The sequence below is a fragment of the Rhinolophus sinicus genome, linkage group LG04 (assembly GCF_036562045.2).
Source record: "Rhinolophus sinicus isolate RSC01 linkage group LG04, ASM3656204v1, whole genome shotgun sequence".
Lineage (NCBI taxonomy): Eukaryota > Metazoa > Chordata > Mammalia > Chiroptera > Rhinolophidae > Rhinolophus > Rhinolophus sinicus.
The window spans coordinates 183,174,959-183,190,348 of record NC_133754.1 but is presented as its reverse complement, the minus strand read 5'-3'; the positions used below and the strand labels follow the sequence as shown (position 1 = coordinate 183,190,348).

The following is a 15,390-nucleotide window of genomic DNA, read 5'->3' as shown; positions in this document are numbered from 1 at the left end:
TTCTGTTCTCCACGATGAATTGTTTCCAGTGATGGCCAGTACTACCAACCACCTGGGTTCAAGGCGCTGATTTTCCCGATCAACTTTTCTCAAGATTGGGAAACAGGAAAGCGAAAAAAATTCCTGAGAACGGGCAGGAATTCTTGCCTGGAACCCCTAGGCCTGGGGCTGGTGGGCTGTGTGTGGCTGACCCCCAGGGCCCAAGGCCTCATCCTGCTGCTTCCCACTGAGCCCAGCAGAAGGTGCCCTATCAGGGCCACCTGATGGGAACCCTGAACCTGCCTGCCACCCTCAGGAACCTGGCAGAAGCAGCGTGTCTGGCCAAAGTTCATTGAATTGTTTGTGGAAAGCAGAGTCTCTCCCTCCAAGGGACACTCTGGCCCTACAGCACATGTGAAAACCCAGAGCAGATGACGTGGGGTGGGGGTGGGAGAACTCATCCAGCCTATGAGCTGCCTCATGGCCTGCCTGACCTGTGACAGGCACGTGAGGATGGGTCCTGTGGTCGTCTTCAATTTTTCAGACGAGGAAACTGAGGCTCAGAGAGGTTATGGTCACTAGGCTACTAAATGGCAGAGATTCTCAGAGGCCACACTTTGTCTCCTTCAGGCCAGGGTATGGGGAGCCCCTATAGCCAAGCCCCTAGCCCCATGCCACACCCACCCAGACCCAGGGCAGGGGTGAAGAAAGAGGGAGGCTGTGGGTGGAAACCGCCCAAGACTCGGGCCCATGAGCCTGTGAGGAGGGAAGCCAGAGAGCCACAGCCCGGGCGGTGCAGGAAAACGCTGGCAGGACGACAGCGTTGATCAGGTGGAACCAACCTGTGTTGGGCACTGGGGCTGCTGGGCCTCACCGAATCTCCCACAGCCATTCTCGTTCTCCGATGACATGGAGAGGATGTGCCACTTGCTCCAAAGTCCCAGGGAGCAAGAGGCAGAACCCCGATCTTGGGAGTAGAGGGTGTTTCCCTGGGCCTGGTCACTCCTTAGGGCCCCAGCACGGTCTGCAAGGTGGGGTATTGGTTCGGGGTTACACGAATTCCCCTTCATGCCCTGTGAGCAGGACAGTACACAGACTGGGTGTCCTCGTCTGTATAATGAGGGTGAAAACGCTCCCTCTAGGGGTTACTGGGAGTCCCAGGAAGGGGGGGCACAGCAGGAGTTGAGTGAATGCTGTGTGAGAAACACTAGAGTGGGGCTGCAAGGCAGGTGACAGTGAGCCATCAAGGTCACTGCACAGACAAGACTCCCAAAACTCAAGTTCTAAGAACCACACAGTTCTGACTGCAGGATTTCACCCCCAAAATTCTCCAGAAGTGAGGGCATCCCCTTGCATTTGGGTTGTTACAGATATACTTTTGGGAGACTCATTTAGCACCAAAACAACCTGTCAGTGTTAAATGAATTGCTTAGAGGTCCCTGGTGGCACTGGTAGGGAAAGAAGGGAAAGAAACAGTTCAGTAATTTCCTGAGGGTGTGACCCGTGACCTCACACTTTGAAGTGTTGGATATGGGACAAGTAGGTGCTTTAAAGGTTTCTGGACACTTGGGAGGTAAGTGTGGGGGTGATCACACACCTGCAGGATTGATTCGTAAAATCCACTGTTATGCCAGTGGGCACTTGTGGCTTGGGATAAAAGTTCTGGTGACAGCATCATGCATGAAATCCAGAAAATGCTGCTGTAGCTCAAACTGCCTAGCCAGAGGACCCAGGAGAATTCCATCAGCTGACCCAGAGGTGACCCCACAGGCAACCAGACCCTGATGCCAATGAAGCAGATGAACTTGATTTTATTTTTTACAAAATATGAGTGCAGGGGGCGGCCGGTTAGCTCAGCTGGTTAGAGCGCGGTGCTCTTAACAAGGTTGCCGGTTCAATCCCCACATGGGCCACTGTGAGCTGCGCCCTCCACAACTAGATTGAAACAACTCCTTGACTTGGAGCTGATGGGGCCTGGAAAAACACATTTAAATAAAACGTTTTTAAAAATATGAGTGGAAAAGAACTGTTCTAAGTTAATATATTTTATGCATTATTTGAAATTTGAACATGTAATAAGTTAATGAATTAGATTACTTGGCGTTTACCTAGGTCCCCGAAGCTTTTCTATCCAGATTAGCATGAACTTGACTTTGGCTCTCTTCAGGGGGCAAGTGCAGTGGCCAGACGTGAGGACAGGCCTGGAGGGAGCCTGCTGAGGGACGGAAGGGCCAGACCACACGGGTCCACACAAGGGCCACATGAGAGCTGGGCTTTATCTGAGACACTGAGTGTTTAGGAAGATGCTATGGCAGGGACCGAAGGGGCCTGACGTGGGGAAGAGGGAAACCTGTGGGGAGGCTCTGCTGCCTCCAGGTAGGGACTTGGGGGACCCACAGAGTGGCCAAGGCAGCGAAGTGGACGTTTCAAAGATACTTATGAGGTGGTAAGCAAGGCTTGGTGACCTACTGAACTGGAAAAGGTGTTGGGCTACCTGAAGGTGGGGTGATAGGCGGGGGCGGATGTGGGTGGGTGTCAACTGGGGTGAAAGCAATGAGTTTGCCTGGGACTCAGGGAACACTCAGGCCTCACCAGACAGCCCCTTCCTCTCTCCATGCTGCACTCGCGATTTCTTCTGCCCTATTCCCGTTTTACTTTTTCAATTCATGTCTAGTCGCTATGAGCTCTGTTTTCCAGCTGCCAGCCACTCATGCTGGCTGCCAGCCACTCACGTTGGCCACCAGCCGCTCATGGTAGCCCACACCAGCCTCTAGCAGCTCACGCCAACCTCCCGCTGCTCACGGCAGCCCAGCTCCACTGAGAGCCTTTGTTCACAATCTTAGCTGTAGAGGGCACAGCTCACTGGCCCATGTGGGAATCGAACCGGCTACCTCAGCTTTAGGATCACAGTGCTCCAACCGCCTGAGCCACCTGGCTGGCCCCTTTTATTTCTTTAAAACTAAATTTACAGTCTGTGCCTTATCATCCCAGCATCTGAGGTATTTGCAGGTTTGTTTCCATTACCTAATTTCTGCTTGTTCTCAGTCATGGTGTCATTTCCTTTTGTACCCGGTCATCTTTGTCTATATTCTGTTCATTGAAATTTAAAACCTGTTCATACAAATAACTGAAGGCTGGGATGTAGGTTCCTCAGTGCCTCATACCTGGGGTGAGGTCACCTGTACTGAATGTCAAGGTTCTGTGGACCGCTGGGGGCCCGAACCCAGCCTTCAAGCTCATGTGAGAACCGGTTTACTTCTGCGCCCCTCGCCTTAGGGTGTAGCCGTTCTGCATCTCAGCTCAGTGAATCAAGGATTAGACTTCCCACCTTGGCCAACCCTTAAGTTCGACTTATGTTCATCTCCTACAAGGCCTCCAAAAACCCAGCTCAGTTTGCAGTTATTTCTTCCAAAGCAAGGTCTTCACCCATGCACACACTCAAGAAATACTGAAATAAACAAAGAGGGGGGTGCAGAGGCTTAGGAGGGGCACACTGGCTGTTCCTTCCTCCAGGGCCGTCACGTGGAGGAGGAAGTAGGCTTACTGAGAGCAGAGCCAGAGCCAGCCGAGACCACGTACGTAGGCAGACTGGGACTGAAAAAGGGGAACTTCCCAAAATCTACATGGCAGGTCTCCTCAGACTCTGGTGGGAAATGTCATAGAGGCCACTGAAACCATGGCTTTGGGGGCTGGAAGAGACCAGACGTCTTGGAGATGCTTACGATTTTATGGTCTCAACTATGTAGTTGTCTCTCAGGGTCACGTGTCCCCACAGCCGCCACAGCCGCTTCTCATGAGCTCAGTCAACGTGCTCAAGCTGCCAGAGTTCAATATTTTATTTTAAAACAATAGTAAACAATTTCACTGATTTTTCTTAAACCACCTCACACTTGGCTTGTCTTAGGCAAAAAAGTAAAAAATAAGAAGGGAAGGGGAAGAAAATGTGGGGACTGACCAACCTTCCCCAGAAATAGGCCCCTGGTCCTGGCATCTGGAATGGCTTTTGGACACTGTCTTTAACAAATGAGAAAAGAAAGCACCAAAATATTGTGCTTCAGCAGCAGATTAGGAACCTCCACAAAGAAAAGGGGGGAGGGGTTCGAACACAGGTCCCAAGCAGCCTGGTTCAGTCCTAGAAGTTTCGAAGAGTCTGGAAGCATGTGCGCTCCACGACTCCGATTCAGAGAGACTTCAGAGATCGCGTCCCTTTAGGAGGGGCTGTCGTCCTCTGAGCTGGACAGTGGGGATCTGTGAACCACAGCCCAGACACAGGCTGGAGAGGTTCCCAGCCTCTCAGAGGGGGTCAGAAGGACAAGGAATGTTCACAGCACACAGAGGGAAGGGAAGGGCGGGGCGTTGGGCACCCACCACCCCACTCCTCTCACCCAGCTCCTGGTTCCTCTGCATTTTGTTCACGTGGAGATGAAGACTAACTGCTCCCGGATGGCAGGACAAAAAAGAGCTGTAAACAGCTTGGGTTTGTGCACCCACATGTGCAGGCTCTTTTGTCAGAAAGGGACCATTGTCTTGGGGACAGGGGACCAGAGAAAGCCCTTGTGGTGTAGGGGGGGTACTGGGTAGGACACACGACAGCAGCCGCCAGATGCGTGCTCTCTTTGGGCCCTGGCCCCCAGACAAGGAAACACTGAATGAGGTTCTGGAATGGCAATGGTGGCAGGGAGGTGCTTCCCTCTCCTGGGCCCCCAGGCCACCTCTCAGACCCCGGGAGAGGCAGTCTGCCCACTGGGCTCGGGGCAAAGGGCCTGGGAAGCTGTGCCGGGCCCCTCTGTACCTGGGCAGCCACCGCAGAGCAGGCTCTCAGCCCCATTCCATTCTCCCATCTGCCTTTGACAAAACCGAAAAATAAATAGTGTGTATTTTTCACGCCACCTGCATCTCCTGGCCCCTCGCCCAGAGGCGCAAGCCCTCCTCTCCCCACACCCCAGTGCCCACACCAAGGGCACTCTCCGCCCGACCCGGGCTGGAAGCAGCACAGCAAGGGTCTCTGGCCGTGTGGCCCCCCCGGCAGCAGGCCCTCCAGGGTCCTGGGGGACGGACCGGCTCGGCCCTGTGGTCCACCTTGTTCATTAAAATTAAAATAAGAAAAAAAAAGGCTCCACTTGGTGACTTGGGTCTGTAGAGGTCTCTGCTTCATCCCTCTGTCTGTCATTCTGTCCGTCCTGCAAGGCATCGTGCAGGCCAGATCTGGAGGCCGGACCCAGCCACACTGACCAGTCACTGCAGTTTTGTCCCCAGCTTGCGCTGTCTATTCCTGCAAAATGGGGTTCGGCGGGTCAGATGAGGGGACTTCTGGCATTCGGTGACCCACCCCCTTAGCTGTCCTCTCCCTACCCACAGTCCTATCCAAAGGGCTGAATGCCCACCCCCAGTAGCCCTGCCCTGACACCTGGGACTTGGGACTGAAAGCAGGTCAATCTCTCTAGCTGGCCCGTATCACAGATGTCTCAGCTCTGGAGGCCAGGAACAGAGCCAGAAGATTGGGGCAGGGTGGGGGCCAGGATGAGAATGGAGGCAAGAGGTACGGCTGGATTCCAACTAATTATGGGGAGTTCCCCTTTATAGATAAGCCAGCACAAGCAGGGTTCTGTTATCAACAGACGATAAGGCAGTGAGTTCTCCATCGGGGAGGTATGTAAGCAAAGGTAGAACTAGTGATGGCAGTTACAGAAGGGATCTGAATACCTGGTTTGGGGGTGTTGTTACAGCAATAGTGGGCCCAGAAAACTGAAGGATGCAGAGATAGTCCCCCCATTTTCTAGATGGGCTGGCTGAGGCTCAGAGGAGAGAATGGGGCCCTCTAGAGTCCCAGTTAAAATTCAGAAACCTAACGGTGCCCTCAGGTCCAGCGTGATGTGTCCCCAAGCTCGTTTCATGCCCTGCCCCCTTGCTCCCTGGGCTCTAGTCACTGCCTCTGTTTGGTGAACTCACCCAACTTCCTCCTGCCTCAGAAGCTTCGCCCACGTTGTTCCCTCTGCTGAGAGCACTCTCCTGCTAAGCCCCAATTTTACCAGGCCCGTACTTTCTCCAGGTTTAGGTCTGTCTCCCCTAGGCAGCAGGCGCGACCACCCCACCCCCATATCATGTTTCTGTCACAAGCTCTCATCACATAGGGAGGGGCCGTATTCTTTGAGTCTTCCCTGACTGCTGTGACTGTCTCACTCTGTGCCACGCACACAGCCTGGCACAGAGAAGATACCCATGGAAATTTTGGTAAATGAAGGCAGGAGGTGGCCAGCCAGGCGGGGCAGGGCCAGGTGGGACAGCCAGGAGAGGCGGGCCAGTCCTGGCAGATCACTCTGGGAGCCAGGTAGAGAGCCTGGGCCAGCTGGGGCCTTTCCCTACTAATGGGATTGCTGCCCTAACCCCCTCAAATCCCCTATCCTCATGGACCCAGGGCTTTACCCGTAAGCTCATTACGGTAATTTGGATCATGATGCACTAGACACATTTCCCAGCTGCTGCGATGCGGTGCCCTGCCCTGCCCCTTCCCCATGTTTCCTTTCACCAGCTCCTTGGGGAAACCTCCCAGGCTTGCTCTGGAGCCTGACCTCACCTCAGCTCCCCTCTGAACCCAGGGAACCAGGCCTTCCCCACCCCAGCTGGAACCCCTCCCAGGATTAGGAATAAGTGGGGAGGGAGAGCTGAGTTAGGAGGCTCCAAAGCCGAGCTTGGCACCAACTTGCTGAGTAATCGCACTTGGTTTCCCCATTTATAGGAAAGTATCAGGACTCAACAGCCTCGGGTGTCTACACACTGGCGCCCTGAGAATCTCAGCTGCCCAGCTCTCTGGTTCTGGGCCACAGAGGGCCAGACAGCCTGGGTTCCCAGCCCAGCTCCCCCACCCACGAGTTGTAAGTCATCAGTCAAGTAACTCCTCTCATCTCTGAGCCTCAGTTGTCTCATCTGTAAAATGGGGCTCCAGGGGGCTCCAACGCAACAGTACAAGAAAAGTGCTTAGGCAAGTGCCTGGTTCTTGGGGAGTCCTCAAAAAATGAGCGCAGCAGCTGCCCTGAGGCTGTGCCCCACTGAGCCAGGACCCAGTGACTGCTATCCCCTTAACTCACCTGGCTTCTGCCCGGGTTACGGTGTACTCAAACCACAGTACGTTGGGAATGAGGCTCGTGTCTCGTATTAGGAAGAACTCAGAGATAGGCCTGGAGAGACAGACACCCAGAACCACATCAGGGCATGAGACTGTCATCAAGCCAGACTGCCCCATCAGTGCCTGGGGCCAGCAATGCACCCTCCTCCACTGCTCAGAGTCTGCCTGGCCTATGACCCCGAGCCACTGAGAGACTCAGATGTGTCACCTGGGTGACACGCAGGCAGGAGCGCTGCCCCACAGTACACACAGCCCAGCAGGACTCAGGCTGCTTTCTAAGGCCCTGAGAGCCTAGGTGAGGACAGAGAATGGCACTTGGGGGAGGTGGAAGCCAGGTGAGTGGGGCCTGCAGCCTTATGCCCACCAGAAGCCTGGACACTAGGGCCCTCTCAAGAAGACTGAGGCTGAAGTCAGGACTCCTGCGTCCTCCCACTGAGGGGGCAGGGACCATGGTGCCTGGAAGGTGCGAGAGACAGCGACAGCAGCAGGAAGTAGTTACCAGGCTGCTATCCTGGGGAACAGCGGCGTGAGGACCTCCTGGGTGAAGGCGAACCAGGCGATGGCCATGAGGCTCCCAGCGACGCCCCCATAGAGCACCTGGCTCCAGGTGTGATAGAGCAGGTAGACCCTGGGCCAAGGACAGAGGGAAGTTAATGAGAGCCAGCCAGAGACAGGCTTGCACGATCCCCCACGCCCAAGTACTAGCTTCCCAGGGACCTGTGTGTGCACACAGGGAGACAGCCAGAGGCAGGTGGGAACTCCTGTGCACACAGAGCCTCAGATCTACTTCCAGAGGGAGGCAGGGGGTTGGATCACGACAGCTGCTCTCCTGACTCGAAGTAAGGAGATGGCTCAGCTGGGATTTGCCTCCCTTCTGTCCAGCCCTTCAAGTCTGCAAGGGGCTCTTCCAGGATGCTAGGAACAGAAGGCTGATGTATGGCGGTGTCCCCAGATCCTTGGGCTCAGCCGAGAAGAGAGAGCAAGGACTGAGCTGGAAGGGGCAGCAGAGCTCTGACCCTTTAAAATGAGACTGGCACTACTTTCCCAGCCCTGCCCTATAGGCTCTGGGACTCGGGTCCACAGCGGGCTCCAACAGGGCCCAAGAATCCAGCAAGACCAGCGGGCAGGGTGTGGGGTCTGGGTTCTCCCTGCCTGCATACCTGCTGTAGGAGACGAGAAAGGCCGCGGTGAGGAGACCCAGGGAGAGCACGTGCCTCCATAGCAAGTCCAGGAACCTGGCATTGTTCGTCTGGTGCATCCTAGAAGGCAGGCCTATCAGATAGCCTCAGCCCACATCCTGGAGCCCAGGCCTCCCAAACAGCCCTTGGCTCCATCCATATGCTCCCTGGGTACTTTCTGTCCTGGATGCAGCTCCTCCCACCCCAGCAGTGGCCAAGTGACAAGACCCAGGCAGGGCCTGGCCTAGGCCAATTCAGGGCCACTCCAGCTGGGACACAAGCTCACCTTAAATACAGGAAAAGGAAGGAGTAGACAGAGAAAAACCACATAAACTGGGAATGACTGGAAGGCATCCCGTACTTGGTGCCAACTGTCGGATGAGGGCCTGTGGGGGAGAGAGAAAGGGCAGGACAGGAGGATGCAGGCCTCCCAGTAATGCCCCGACCTGGGAGAGCCCCAGACTCCTGAGGCTTGGGCCCTACCTCCACAGGGCCGCGGCTCCTGGATGACGTGTTTGATCAGCCAGTTGACCCCCTCGTTCAGTGCCAGGCCCCCAAGGAATGAGATCTGCCAAGAAGCTGTGTGGTCAGCTGGGCCTCTGTGTGCCTGCTGGCCACCGCCCAGCCCCAAAGACCGTGGTCTCCAATTGAACCTCCAGCCCAACTGGTACATAACTTGGAACCAGCCAAGAGGCTCCACACACCGGAAGGAAAGGCAAAACACCTGAGATGAAATGGTACAGCACCCCTCCCAGGGGTGGGGGTACCTGGGAGCAGTGTGGAGAGGGGAACGGGGTGGGGGGGGGGCCGACTCACTCACCGTGTGCAGCTCCCGCTTGAATATGATGAGAGTCATGAAACCGACGATGATGAATACGGGACTGAGGCTCAGGTAGGCAAGGAGGTGGCCAGAGAGATCACCTGGGTGAGACAGGGAGAATAGGATGAGGACAGAGCATGGGCATCAGAAGAGGGCTGGCCCCCCGCGAGACGGTAGGGCCTGAGCCAGAAAGACGGTCCCAGCAGGGCCCGGAGTACAGGGCCAGGCAGCTGTGGACACCTCAGTCTCCCAGCGGGCCACAGCCACTCAGTCACAGGTGTGACCCGTGTCTGTTTACTGAGCACTAAACTTCATAGATCCTGAGTTTTAAGCAGGTGCCTTCACAGCTCCCATTCTATAGACGAAGAAACTGAGTCCCACGGGGGTTGTGGGACTTGCCCAAAGTCACACAGCCAGAAAGGGGTGGGAGCGGGACTAAAATCCAAGGCTCTGGCCTGGTCCAGACACTAGACCCACCACCCTGCCCAATCAGGAATTTGACCCTGCTTGGTCTCACCTTGAGGCCGGGCCCTGTACAAGGAGATGGCCTGGCAGGCACGCAGGTACCTCTAGAACGCAGAGTGCTGTGCTGAGGCTACCCCAGGGCCTCCAGGAAATCCTGGTATTCTCTGGCCACCATACAGCTGGGGTCTATGCTACAGATTCCAACAAGGACCAAGGCCAAGGGTGGGCGGGAGACTGTGGTGCCCAGTTTGGCTGCCCACTGCAGTAACGGCTTCTCACTGCCTCTCTGTTGGCGAGAAATTGGCTACCTATTGACTACCCGCTCTTCACTCGCCTAACAGGCCAGGGAGAGAGGGGGGCAATGTGAGGACTGCCAGCCCCTTTTGAGAGATGAGGACACCACAGCCAAGCGATGAGAACCACTTTCCCCCTTGCTTAAGAGCAGGGCTGATGCCAAGCCTCAAAACTACCCTCACCATTCAAGACAGGGCAGCTATGTGGCCACTCTGAGGTTAGAGGGCAGGGTTCAGTTCCTGTGCCAGCACTCGCGGGCTGCTCGATCTCAGGTAAAGACTCCACCTGCATGAGTCTCAGCTCTCTCACCTACGAACTGGGGATGTTAGTACCCACCTCCTACAGCTGTGTGAGCTTTAATGAGATGGGGCCTGTGTGACACCTAACTCAATCCCCGGCACCCTGGACACTTCCACGCTGGGGGCTCTGCTCACTCAGAGGTTAGGAGAACCTAATGGGAGAAACGGCCCACACCACCCACCTGGCCTCATGCAGGCAGCAGGGAAGGTGCCCACACAGGGCTGAGCCCAGATTCCTGGCTGAAGAGATGAACACACACCTGGCTTCACCCACACCTACCCAGGGTAGGGCTGGCTTGGAGCTGACCTGGGAGAACAGGCCATCAACCTAGGTTCAAGTGCTAGGGCTGTCACAGGCCAGCTGGGTCAGTGGGTGAGGCCCTTCCCTTTTCTGGGCCTCTGTCTCCTCACCCACAAAATGGCCCAGCCCTTTCCAGCCCTGAGATTCTGGATCTCTCAGCTGTCCAGCTGATGTCCAGGGTACGGGCTATGAGGACAGGAAGTGGCTGGTACCCCCAAACCTTTGGCCATCTCCATGGCCTGTCCCACACCTGGCACTAATCTGGGACCTTCTTGCAGATGCTGCCTCACCACTCTGCCCCAAGCCCCTCCATGGTCCCTCTGTCCTTGGGATAAGTCCCACCTCAGCCCAGCTCATTGGGCTGCTCCCCTCCCACTCTCTGCTCCAGTTCCAGGGACCGAACTCTAGTTCCCTCAATGCACAGTGCTCTGTCCTACTTCTGGACCTTTGCACACACCATTTTTCCCATCTGGGATGCTGTCTGGGTTAACATAAATTAAGTACCCACCACAGTGGCAAAAAAAGACATGTTTCTGCCACTGCGGAGCTTTCGGCCTGGTGGGGGGTAACTCGGCCTCATTCATGATACGCTTGTTAGTGTAGATACCAGGCTGTGTCTGTCTCTCCCTCTACACCCCACTCAATCCCCCAAGCCCAGTACAGCACCTAGCACTTAACTGGGCTCAAAAATGATGGTAAACGAATGGAGAATGGGTGAAGGAAGCAAGGATCAGTGTGATGAGGGGCACGAAGAAGTGTGGGGAGCCATAGAAGAGTTAGCGGAGGCTTGACCTCATGGTATGCCCCTAGGCTCAACCAGGTCCCCCCTCCGGCCACCCACAGTCCCTACAAAGGGTCCCTCGTTACAGCCTGCGTCACGCTCTTCCCAACTGCCGGGTTCCTTCTTCTCGCCTGTCAGGCTGGGAGCACTCAGAGAAGCTACTCCAAGGCCAGGGAAGGGAAGTCACAAGAGTGTTGAAGCCTTAGCCTCTTCCCCTCTCCAGGTCTTGGTTTCCCTCCTGTGAAGTGGCATTTTTTCACAATCCAGGACTACAGGGACTTATTGGCCTGTTCACCATTCTAAACCCAGAGCCAGCCCAGGGCCTAGCACTCTGGAAGCGCTCAGTGGATACTGGCTGAATTGATGGATGGAAGGCTGATGGGAGGGTGGGTGGGCGGGCAGGCAGGGCCAAGCACCTGGCAGGGCCACTCCACCCCCAGTATAACCCAGAACACCCAGGGTCAAAGTTCCCTGGCAGCCAGCCCTGGGGCCCTCAGCAGGGCCTGGTTCTCACACCTCCGCCCCAAAGAGCAGCATGAGCAGGTCCTTCCTAGGACAACGGGGACTCAAGGAGGGGCTCACTTGACACCCAACCATCCTACCCAGGGAGAGTAGGGTGGGCTTGAGAGGGCCCTGGGAAGGTGGGATATTAACTGCAGTTATTTACTGAATGCTTACGGTGTGCCAGACACTGCACTCAGCAATTCTCACGCCCCCTGCTACTTGATTCTCACACCACCACTAGAAAGGAAGCACTGAGATTAGTCCCACTTTAGAAATGAAGTAATCGGGGCAGACAGGTGAAGTCACTTGCACAAGGCCTAGGCCTGAACTTAAGCCCAGACACCTCTGTCTCCAAGGCCCAAACTCTGCACTACTCTACTAGACCGCCTCCAGAATGGTAGTTAAAGGACTTCCCAGCTGGAAAACGCTGTGCTTCTAGGTAGTACCTATGTCTCATGCGAAGCTCCAGAAATCAAGATTCTAGAAGCTGCCTGCCCCTTACGGGGTCCCCTCTGTTGTGCAGCACGGCCCTGCTCAAGGGCGTGGCACACCAGAAGTCCTCAAACAACAAATAGCTGCCTGACCTGGGTTTACACACTCCCAGCAACGGGGAGCTCTCTTACAGGCAGTCCAAACACGCTGTCTGAAGGAAACAGGCACTGTCCCAGTCAGCCTCTCCGGCTTCGGGGAGGGCGGGGAAGAAGGGCCCAGGTCCTGGCCAGTGATCCTTTCCCGCCTCACACAGACCCCCCCTCCCCATTGCAGTCCACCCGCGCCCCGGGACCGGGGGTAGCACGCGGGCCGCGCAGTCGCAGAGTGCGCGAGCGAGCAGCTCACAATTTCGCCCAGCTCATCACCGCACCACTGCGCCTGCGCGGCGCGCGCGCCGGCCGAGCCCCTCCATGGCTCACTATTTGACAGTTCCCACCCCGATCCCCCGGCGCCCCTCCGTAGGTTCACGCGGGCCTGAGCTCCGGGGGCTGAGGGTCTGGCTCCGGGAAGATGTCCTCGGAGTCGGGGCCGCCTTTTACCTGCAGGATATTCGACGTGGGTGAGGGTCACCGGCCGCCATGAAGCGGGGAGCGAGCACTGTCCGTCCGCTGCCATCTTACCCGGAGACCGGGCTTTGCCGAGTAGCCAATGGGGAGCCAGGGGGGCGGTGGTCCTGACCTATCACGCCAGGGAGGCGCCGCGTATCCAATTAGAGGCCAATACAGGTAGCGGTGCAGCCATTCAGCGTTCAGGCCGTGGGGCTGGACCAACCGGCGAATCAGAGAGTGGGGCCCCTAGGAGCTTGCGAACCGGCCAAGCCGGCGCCCAATTGAGGGAGAGTGCAGGTGGGTTAGTAGCCAATCAGAGAAGAGGAGGGTCCAGCACAGAACTAAAGGCGGAACAGCCAACCAGAAGGTGAGGCTGGCTCGCAGTGTGGGCAGGGTCGACCAATCAGGCGCTAGCTTAGGGGGCGTGTTGAACTTCGGTGGGAGCTTTGGTTTAGCTGGTACCTGCGCCTAGCGAAAGCGTCCCAGGTCTGAGTCGGCGAGACCTAGGCACCCATCAGAGCGCATGCTCACATGGGGGTGAGGGGGCAAACTTGGCACGACGGGGTCTGAACCCACCCACTTTTAGTTATGGGTAAACTGAAGCCAAAGATCTAGAGGGGCTTATTTTCTCTGAAGTGATGCTAAAAGTGGAAGCTTAATTGAAGTTAAGAAAGACTCCTTCCTTCTTTCATTCAAGTAACAGTGTTTATTGATTCAGTCACATTTATGCTATTTAATGAGGCATCATGGGAGCATTTTAAACAAGGAGCCGGTTTTCCACCTACACCTCAGTTTTCCCAAAACACTCCTCTCTGTGTAGACAGACACACCTTCATACCCACCATCCCCTCTCCTACTTCAGCACTGATCACACGGGACTGTGTAATCAGTTCTTTGTCTCTCTGTAAGAAATGGTTCTGACTTCAGGCACACCAAGATCAGCTTGTCAGATTCCTGGGTCCCACTGGGGTCTGGGTTGATCTAGTAGATCTGGGTTGGAGCCCTGGAGTCTGCTTCTTATGTGCTTTTTATGTACTTTGGGGGTTCTGCTATAAGTAGAGAAGCCCAGGGCACCATGAAGACAGGGCCTGTTATGTACTTGAGCCTGGCCCAGGCCAGACCTAGAACAAGAACCTGATAAATGACATAAATACTTGTGAGAAGTGAAAATAAATTAAGGAATCCCATTGACCAGAATGGCTCACTCTGCAAGACTGCAGGACAGCTGGAGCCAGGACTGTGGGTTCAGCAAAGAGCAGGGGAAGGATGGTGACTGAGCCCACCAGCAAGCCAGGAGGGCCTCCCCCCCCACCCCCGCCCTCTACCCTTCTCAGCTGTGCTCAGCTATCTCCCCACCTGGTCCAGCCTGGGCTGGTCCGTCAGCTGGCCCCATTTCCCTGTCACCTACCACCAGCTACCTCAGGCACTTCCATTATTAGCTTTTTGAGAAGCAGGAGGTGTGAGTTTATTGCAAATGGGCACAAGGGGCTTTTGGGGGTGATGGAAGTGTTCTAAAACTATATTGTGCTAACAGTTGCACACCTCCATAAATTTACTAAAAAACCATTAAAGCAAATGCATTTTATGGCATACGAATCATACCTTAATAAAGCTGTTTAAACCAAACAAACCTATTTGCCAGCAATTTGGAGGTGACTATCAGCTTGCAAAGGGAAAGAGTCAAGCATTTCTCCTTTCCGGGTGGAATTTGAGTCCACTTCCAATTAATCAGGAAAAACACTTTCCAGAACCCCAGTAGATATTAGAGGATTATTGATACATTTTTTAGGTGTGATTATGGTATTGTGGTTATGCCAAAGAACTACCTTATTTTTAAGATCTGCTTGTTCAAGGGTTTAGGGGTGAAGTATATGTCCGAAACTTACTCTAAAATATATTTTTTAAAAGAAATGGCAAGATGTTAATTCTGACTCAAGATGTTGGTTTTCTGGGTACTCTTTATATGGTTTTCCTTTTAACTTTTCTACACGTTTGGAAATTTTCAAAGTGAAGTTTTTCACAAGTACCTTTCAATTAAACATTGCGCTGTTCCAATTGCCAGTGAAAACATGTGGAGATCTGGCAGGCTCAGATCTGCTCTCTTTCCCACCTGTCCCAGCCCCTCACCGGCTCAGGCATTTAGTGACTGAGCCTGAGTCTATACTTCCGGCCTGATCCAACACCCGCATTTTACAGATGTGAACACTGAGGCTCAAAGAAGCCACTTCGGGGCCAGCCCAGTGGCTCAGGTGGTTGGAGCACCATGCTCCTAACAACGAGGTCGATTCCCACATGGGCCAGTGAGCTGCGCCCTCTACAGCTAAGATTGTGAACAAACGGCTCTCCTTACAGCTGGGCTGCCATGAGCAGCTGGAGGTGGTGTGAGCTGCCGTGGGCTGCTATCTGCTGTCGTGGGCTACTGTGTGCTGCCAGGAGTGGCTGGTGGCCAGCGTGAGCGGCTGGCAGCCAGCAGCCAGCGAGAGCTGCCATGAGCTGCTGTGAGCGGCCAACTGATGACCAGTGATTGACTGCCTGTGGGGGGGAAGAAGCACAAGGCTCATAATACCAGCATGGACCAGGGAGCAGTGTCCTACACACCTAGACTG

General features: G+C 55.1%; 1 protein-coding gene across 1 annotated transcript; it reads right to left on the bottom strand.

The window, feature by feature from the left end:
- Window positions 1-3,800: 3,800 nt before the first annotated feature.
- On the bottom strand, window positions 3,801-12,907 carry DOLPP1 (dolichyldiphosphatase 1). Its single transcript, XM_019728802.2, has 8 exons — window positions 12,776-12,907; window positions 9,101-9,201; window positions 8,764-8,848; window positions 8,567-8,666; window positions 8,263-8,361; window positions 7,602-7,730; window positions 7,065-7,154; window positions 3,801-5,251 (listed from the first exon to the last, which is right to left on the bottom strand). Exons 1-8 carry the CDS (start codon window positions 12,849-12,851, stop codon window positions 5,215-5,217), a joined length of 717 nt encoding a protein of 238 aa, XP_019584361.2. The 5' UTR covers window positions 12,852-12,907; the 3' UTR covers window positions 3,801-5,214.
- Between the last annotated feature and the right edge of the window lie 2,483 nt (window positions 12,908-15,390).

Coding starts and splice junctions, on each gene's coding strand:
- DOLPP1 (XM_019728802.2), bottom strand. CDS start 12,851: ATGGCAGCGGACGGACAGTGCTCGCTCCCCGCTTCATGGCGGCCGGTG. Junction 7,731..8,262: donor TTTCTCGTCTCCTACAGCAG/GTATGCAGGCAG, acceptor TCCTTGGCCCAG/GGTCTACCTGCTCTATCACA. Junction 7,155..7,601: donor TTCCCCAGGATAGCAGCCTG/GTAACTACTTCC, acceptor CTGTCTCTCCAG/GCCTATCTCTGAGTTCTTCC.